This window comes from Lathyrus oleraceus, chromosome 2 (genome assembly GCF_024323335.1).
Source record: "Lathyrus oleraceus cultivar Zhongwan6 chromosome 2, CAAS_Psat_ZW6_1.0, whole genome shotgun sequence".
Lineage (NCBI taxonomy): Eukaryota > Viridiplantae > Streptophyta > Magnoliopsida > Fabales > Fabaceae > Lathyrus > Lathyrus oleraceus.
In genome coordinates, this window is record NC_066580.1 from 486,890,010 (window position 1) to 486,898,438 (window position 8,429).

General features: G+C 35.3%; 1 protein-coding gene across 1 annotated transcript; it reads left to right on the forward strand.

Moving 5' to 3' along the window:
• Positions 1-2,017: 2,017 nt before the first annotated feature.
• Positions 2,018-2,711, forward strand: LOC127121587 (MYB-like transcription factor ETC3). Its single transcript, XM_051052048.1, has 3 exons — positions 2,018-2,153; positions 2,249-2,333; positions 2,436-2,711. Exons 1-3 carry the CDS (start codon positions 2,099-2,101, stop codon positions 2,539-2,541), a joined length of 246 nt encoding a protein of 81 aa, XP_050908005.1. The 5' UTR covers positions 2,018-2,098; the 3' UTR covers positions 2,542-2,711.
• The last annotated feature ends 5,718 nt before the right edge of the window (positions 2,712-8,429 follow it).

The following is an 8,429-nucleotide window of genomic DNA, read 5'->3' on the forward strand; positions in this document are numbered from 1 at the left end:
AATGTGCAAATGCGAACACCATGCTTGAAAGCATTATTTCTTGGTCCAAACCTCTTGGAATCAGCAGCATTAATCAGTGTTTGAGACTCATCATTTTGAATAGGGAGCTGGAGTTGTCGCTCATGTTGAATAACCATGGAAAATATCTTATTCATAGTTGGCAAATGATCCATTAACAAGATTTGGGACTTCACTACAGCAAATTGGTCATTTAAACCAGTCAAGAATCTGATAATCTGCAGTAGCTGGTGACGAGATCTTGCACTGCACATAGCTTCACAAGTACACTTTATACGACAGGTACAAGTTGGTAAAGGCAAATACAGATCCAGTTCTTCCCAAAGAATTTTAAGATCAGAGAAAAAATCAGTTACTGATTTGGTTTCTTGCTTTATGTTGTAAATTTCTTGTTGCAGCTCAGAAATACGTATGAGATCACCCTGGGAAAACCTTTCTTTCAAACCGTTCCATATATCAAGCGTGTTCTCCATGAAAACTATAGATTGTGAAATTGAATCTGAAACAGAATTCATGATCCAAGAATGTACAAGCATGTTGCAGCGGTTCCAAGCACGCAGAGATGGATCTAAAGAATCAGTTGGAACAGAAAGAGATCCATCAATGAACTCAATCTTCATTTTGCCACCAAGAGCCCTCTTCATGCTTCGAGCCCATAAATGATAGTTGGAACCGGTGAGTTTGGGAAGGACTGTAACTGAACCAGGGCCATCGTTGGGGTGAACAAAGTAGGGTGAAGTTTGATCCAAAGCAGGATCAGTTGATGAAGATGAAGCTCGAGAAGGAGCCATGGATGCAGAAAGAATTGAAAGAAGAGATGAAATGGTGTAAAAGGATTCAGTTGGATAGCAACAGAAAGAGGATCGAATTGGCGAATGATACCATATTGTGATCAATCTTGCTTCATCAATGGAGAAGCATAACAGAAGAGATGATAAACATTAACAGAAGAAAAGAAGAATTAACAGAAGGAAATGGAAGGAAATATCAAGAAGATTTGTTAATGAAAAATTGGATTGTTTACATGTGGCAATGCATCACTTATATATTACAATCTTATCTCATAACCACCAATCACAATGGAGCAAACTAACCTAACTAACCATACAACTAAACTAACTATATTAATCATTTAGCTTAAACTGTATTGATTAGAAGGGTTAATCTCAACATATATGCTCAGTATAGGGTTTAGTGAAATGAGCAATCCATATTAGATTTAATAAACTCAAAATTGTTTTACCCATTAGTTTTATGACATAACCAAGGTGAAAATATAGTATATCCGTCGGTGAAATTACAAAACCAAATGTATATGTGTTTTGCCATTTCAAATTCCAAAGAGATCTTCTTGGAGATCGAACCCATGATCTTTTCACATACCCGTCATTTTTTTTAAACCAAGAGGTAAAGTTTGTACTTTTTATAACACTCTTCGTTACCTCGCCTCTATAGCCAATGTTAAATGCATTTCACATCCGAGATTAAATGTGTTTTTTTAATAGTGAGATATCCACAGAACTCTCTAGAAGATAATGATAAAGTTATGATTTTTGTAGAATAGTAAATTTTTTTATAAAATGTGACTTATAGTCATTATATTAAATTTGTGATGATAAAATCTTAATTGATTAAGAATACCACTAATATAAATAGAGGCGATGTAGTTGAGTTTCAATCAAGAAAAAAATGATTCCTTCTCAAAAATTTCCAATCCTCTCCGATACTTAAAACTTTTTTTATCTATTTTTTTTGTATTATCTTTTCACTTTTTGTTTTGATGATGAGGTATAGCTCCGTTATTTACACTGTCCTTTTTTGTTATATTTATATATATTATTTACTTATGGTGGAAATCGTGTTTGATATTAAAAAAAGTTACGCAAGTAGCTAGTTGTTGTGCATACATAATTCATCATCTAGAAGGTAAATAACTTTATTAATTAACATTATTTTGACTGATCAACATTCAAAGCATATAGTTATAATTAAATCACATATTCAAATTCAAATTACTATATATAGTATATACTTTCCTGCAGCCTCTGCCACCACCAGGTAGATAGCTAAATACGTAAGTATGGAGTCCCAAAATAAGGCAAAAATCTCTCCAACCACAAGTCAAACCTCTCAAGGTGATTTTGATTTTATCTCTCACCCCCATGCTACAACCTTAGCATATGCATGAATTAATCATATGTTATTGAATACTAAGTGTTAGCTGTTGCAGAAGTGAGCAGTGAAACGGATTTCATAGAGATGAGTGAACAAGAGGTGGATCTTATACGCAGAATGCACGACTTGGTTGGAGATAGGTAACCATGCATATATATGCAACTTTTTTGTTCGTATATTTTATAAAACTTTATTTCTTTGAAATAATTGATTCATGGAAACTACACTACACTCTACAACAGATGGAATTTGATAGCAGGTCGCGTTCCAGGTCGCAAAGCAGAAGAAATTGAGAGATTCTGGACTATGAGACAGTGCTCCTCATGCCAACAGAAATCATCAAAGTAAAGCAAATTAAATTTAGGATTAAGAATCTTGTTTTGGTTATTCAGATTATTATTATTTTTGGAATAGGGTTTATTTTGAATTATTCGTATTACCTCTCTAGTTGAAAGAGTTTGAATTTTATTAGTTTTGTATACTTTGTACCCACAAAATAATATATCTATTTAAGTATATTAATTAGATCCTTTGTTATGCATTTGACTTTCTTGTTTCTTCTAGAATTAGAGCTCCTTTATTATCATGAATCAAGGTAAGGAAAGACCAAATTGATTAAAAAACAATAGAATGATTTTAGAATGCTCTTACTTCAAGTTAAAGAAGTTAGTTAAGCTGTCCCTATTAATTAATTAGGTAGCTTTCATTAAGGTTACTTGTTCCAAAGATTCTTGATCTCAACAGAGCCACTTGGGAAGGGTGAATTTATCTAGTTCGTTCATGGATTCTAAATTTTGTTACCGAGCCTATGGGTCAAACTATTGTGCTCTTGGAAAATGCTTTAAATGTGTGGATGAACGTTTTTCCATAGCTAATCATATTGTTGGGTCATCAATTTAGGGGATCAATAAGATGAAACATTTTTATTAGAAACTTTTTTTATGATCAACATATCTTAGAAGAGACACACCACATGATCATTAAAGTGATAGGGGTGTGGTTCTCTCAACTATATAGTATTTAATCTCCACTTTTTTAATTAATATGAGACTTCTCCACACTTGTTTTTCAATACTTCTAATTCACATTTATTTTTTTCAATATTCATGTCTCCGATTTTCATGTTAAGATCAACAATTTCAAACAAGATTTCTAACATATATTATCTTAGTGAAATACTTCGACTTTGGAAAGAATTTAATTCACACACATATGCTGGTTTGTACAAGCATTCGAAAATGTGAATAACTTAATTTACACACACATATGCTTGTTTGTACAAGCATTTGAAAATATGAATCTATGTGTTATTCACGACAACTTTTTCTTGAAGGTCAAATCATTCAATTCTTAATAATTTTGAATAATGATTTTTCATTTATAATAACTCTAATTTTGTTAATGGAATCATTACCATTAATTAATAAAATTTATTGTACGGCGATTCAACGTGAAAGTAACATTATTGCATTACTTCCTAAACTTGATAATAGTATTAATGATAGAATCCAATACTTATATTAAAATGCATATGGTTGAAGAAAGTTACAATATCATGGTAGAAATCCTACATCATGGTTATAAAATGGATATTTGTTTTTGCACTCGTTATAATAAACCGGATCAACTATAAATGTGTGCTACAGATAAAATGGTTACCCTCTATCAAATAAATGAATCCAAATATAAGAGAGAGTGTGAATTGTGTAAGTTTTAAAAGTTATATTTAGTTATAAAAAATTTGATTTATAAAATATCTAGATTATAGACTATAGAAATCATCAGATTAATCTCAGAATCGAACAGAATGTTCCCATTATATGAGATGTGAACTTTTCACATGTTATGTCCACAAACCTTCTAACAATCAAACAAAATATTTTACACTAGCTAATCTCCAAATCAGATGAGAGATTTTACATCAGACTAATCTTAGACCAAGAGAGTTTACACCAGACTGGACTTTAAAACCAAATAGAGTTTTTGACGGCTAAACTCAATAATCAAATTTGAGTTTTTAACATGCTAAGATCATAAAATAAATAGAAATTTTACCTGGTTAATATCAAGAACCAAGCAGAGCTTTTAATTAGTTTATATAAAAAACCAAACAACAACTTCTTTCGAAGCTATTACACAAGATACAAATTCCTCTTAATAAATTACAATATTCTCACAACATCATAACAATAAGAAAGAACACGTATTTTTCACCCTCAAAGCACTAAGGCAACTTCGTGAAGAAAAGGAAAGAAATGAAGTAGACCGAGTAAAAAGTGAGAAAATATGATTGAAATATGTTTTCTACTGTATTTAAAAAAAATCTCTATTTATAGGAAAAAATTGGCTAAAAATGAAAAAGATACATGCGCCTTTTAATGATTTAATCGACTAAATACTAGGGTTAGTCAAGTAGAAACTTTAAAATGACGAAAATCCTAATCCCACAAATGGAAACCATACAACGATTATGTGCCTTAATCCATTATGAGTATTTATAATCGATTAAGAACCCCTTTTCCTTGCTCTAATAGATTTGAATACGTCTTCAATCGATTACGCAATGTACAAATGATTCCAAAATGATTAGGAACACTATTGGTCAATCTCATATGCACGTTGGTGGTTCCTTCAGAGGTCTTAAGGTATTTTAGAAAAAGATAGATTTATAACTATTGTGTGTGTGTGTGTGTGTGTATGTGTGTATACACGCGTATGTGTGTGTGTGTGTCTGTATGCGTGTGTGTGTGTGTGCGTATGTGATCGGAAAAATAGCAAGTGTACTATTTTTACCGATGTAGTAATAAGGAGTTTTATTTCCAAGTATCGATCTCAAGGATTGCGTAGGAAATACTTATTTTAATTTGATTCTATCAGAACAAAAAGATAATGGTTGGGTTGTTTGGGAATTTATAATAGTAAACACACAAAGAGTAAAAATAATTGATTAAGATAAAAGATGCTAGGGTGAGCGGTTGAGTTAACCGATTATGAATTCAGTCAAGATTTCCTTAATACATATGAAACATTCAATCACCTAACCTCAGAATGTTCTTACTTAAGACCTTAAGGAAGAAACTATTAAACTACCAATTCTTACTCAAATGTCCATTCAATTAATCATTGGTTTTAATCATACAAAATATCAAGGTTTACGGTGATTTACGAAAGTTACTAGTCCTAGATGATGCATTCATAAACCCAATTGTGTGAAAATCCTAACAATCACAATCCTGTTATTGGAAGTCATAGATCAATTTGTATTTGTCCGATACAAAAGCATAATAACATCACACAATTGAATTGAAATACGTAACATATCAAGAAATCATTGGTTCAAATTCATAGCATGCGATAACATCAGGACCACCCCCTAGCATCAGGGGGTTTAGCCTCTCATAGTACTTAAAGAACTCATAATGTAAAGATTAGACATTACAAAGAATTAGGAGAGTTTGATCTTCAATGGTGGATGCCCTTGAATCTCGCCGTCTTCAAATCTTTCGTATTCGCTATCTTCTCCAATGCAATGTTTTCTTTCGTCTCTCCAAAGGTGCCTTCTTCTTTCTCTTCCAAGCAAAAGGTCCAAACTACCCTTAATGAGTAGAATCGGTTCACAAAGCAAAAATTAGGTTTTCCAAGCTGCGTCCAATCAACACGGCCGTGTGTCACCACACGGGTGGCCGTGTTGTTCTCCATAATTAATTATTTTCAGCACAAGCTACAGAGGCAACAACACGGGCCGTGTTCCCCCACACGGGTGCCCGTGTTAATGCACTGTTTTAATCAACACGGCCGTGTGGTGACACACGGGTGCCCGTGTTGATCTCTATTTTTCTTCTCCTCTTTTGCTCTGCCTGATCAACAACACAGGCAGTGTTGTGGCACACGAGTGCCCGTGTTGACCTGCTGTTTCTTCATATTTTTGCCTTTCAGAGTGTCCATAACTTCACCATTCTTGATTTTAAACCTGTGCAATGGCCTGTAACAATGACACTACCAAACGAAGCATAAATGAGATCTTTTTGACATAAACTTGTAATCGGATGCAATGCGATACCAAACCAACAAAATATGATAAATGACTCCAAAGCAACTAAAAACAAACATAAATCTTACCAAAGTGATGACAATATGTCGGATTAACGGCGGGAATTCAATGGAAATGGTGACCGATCACAACCCCAAACTTGTCTCATTGCTTGTCCTCAAGTGATGTATTGAGTCCAAACAAAGGTCACCCCTGAATTCATTTTCCACAATGCAACCTAGTCTTTCACCATTTGTGTTCTTCCTTTCCAATCGAGTTTCAGGTCTCTCCAATTCAGGCAGTTTACCATATTTCCACATCAGAAACCTCTTCACCTGCAAGCTTTTCACACACTCACAATATCTCTCAGGGTTAGGTGTGTACACTCACAGCACAGTATGCAATACCAAACTCTTAACTTTGAATACATTCTAATGTCACTACCACAGCAGATTCCACACACTTTTTGAGGTCTTTTTAGGTTGTAACGGGGCTTGGGTACGGTGGGATAAACAAAAAAAAATTGGATAACAAATGGTTTTGAACTCGGTAGTCATGTTGTGTGATTTTTCTTTCTCTTTTTTCTCGTGCATCACGTATACTCTGGGGGTTAATTTCACTCTTTTGACTCTTTTCCTACTCGAATTTTACGAGCATTTCATATGTGTTAGAGTCTTAAGTCTCGGCAAGTGCATTTTTCTCTTTTGTTTTTCTTTTCTCTTTTTTTCTCTTTTTTTTTCTTTTAAATAAAATACATACTATTTTTCTTTTTGTATGATCTCTTATTATGCACTTGCTTCTCTTTCAAGATTTCCACCCCAAACTTAGTTTTCTTGCACATTTTGCAATTCACACAATCATACCGAGTTATGAAAAAAAATGAATGATTAAAACTGAACAGGGGGTTTATGATAAATAATGCTTAAAAGTTAACATGGGGTTTAAGATGAATAAAATGGCTAAGGCTCAACGGGGTTTACGAAGGGAAACATGCATATAGGGATGGTTAGAAAGGCCCTGGCTAAACAAACAACTTGCCTCAGTGTGTGTTGTCATGCTGTGACGTGTCAACAGGACATACGCAAAATCAGAGTGATAAAGTCATACCTGGCTGAACTCTCATGTTGATATTTCGTATTTGGCTTTTTGTGATCTCACCATGTTAGTTAGCTTGCAAGCTCTGAAGTCTCCTCGTGTTATGTGGTTCTTTTCTGACTTGGTCTTTCCATACCGCTCTCTTGGTCCGGTGTCCCCAAATTGTGTCCGACTTCTTTTCTCAAGGTTGCATCAACTTCCGGGGTGCCTTATCAACCTAAGTTTGAGGGGTGTCATTCATCCACTACCATTGATCCCGGGCTCGTCCAACTGTTTCTCATCACTCTGTACACACAGTAGGTCCCAAAAGAACAGAAAACAAACAAAACAAACAAACATACTAATATAATGATAACATAACAAAAACAAAACAAATTGAAAGAAAATAAAAACATGAAAGGAGAAAAACCCCCCCACACTTGAACTAAACATTGACCTCAATGTTTAAATTCAAACACGAAGGGGACTTACAGTGATCACTGTTGTGGAGGAGGCGGGGGATCATGCGAGAAATGCAACATCAGACGTTGCATCATGGCCTGCATGTCATCCGTGACTGTCCCTTGCTGGAACAGTTCCACACTCTGTCTGTCTAATTCCGCACCTTGTCTGGTCTGCTCGGTGCGGAGAGTTCCCATCTCCGTCTGGATCCAACCCCACTGGTCCTGAGACATAAAAGAGGAGCCTTCACTATGTAGGCCTGAATCATGTGGGGGTGGCATACCGTGGGTAGCTTGCCTCTCATCTTCTTCCATGTCCTCACCTGAAAGGTCATGGTCAAACTGCGCATCTTCCCCTACCGCTTGGGCTGAACCTGTGTACAACCAGTTGGCAGCATTGGTAATGCTAATTGACCCAGGTGCAGGTAGTGCGAGCACTTCCACATTGTGAATCATCAGAGCGTAATGAGTCGGCCTGATGACAACCATTTGTTGATTGACTAGCGTGTGCATGTCAATCTTAGTCTTGCCCATTACTGCAGTCTCTTCCATCAGGAGTTGATCATACCCAAAGTGGCCCGCAATTTGCGTGATCATACCACCTACAGAAATATCCCCAGTAGTTGCATGGCCAACCTGTTTCAGATGATTGGCGGCGAAAGCCGCTGCAT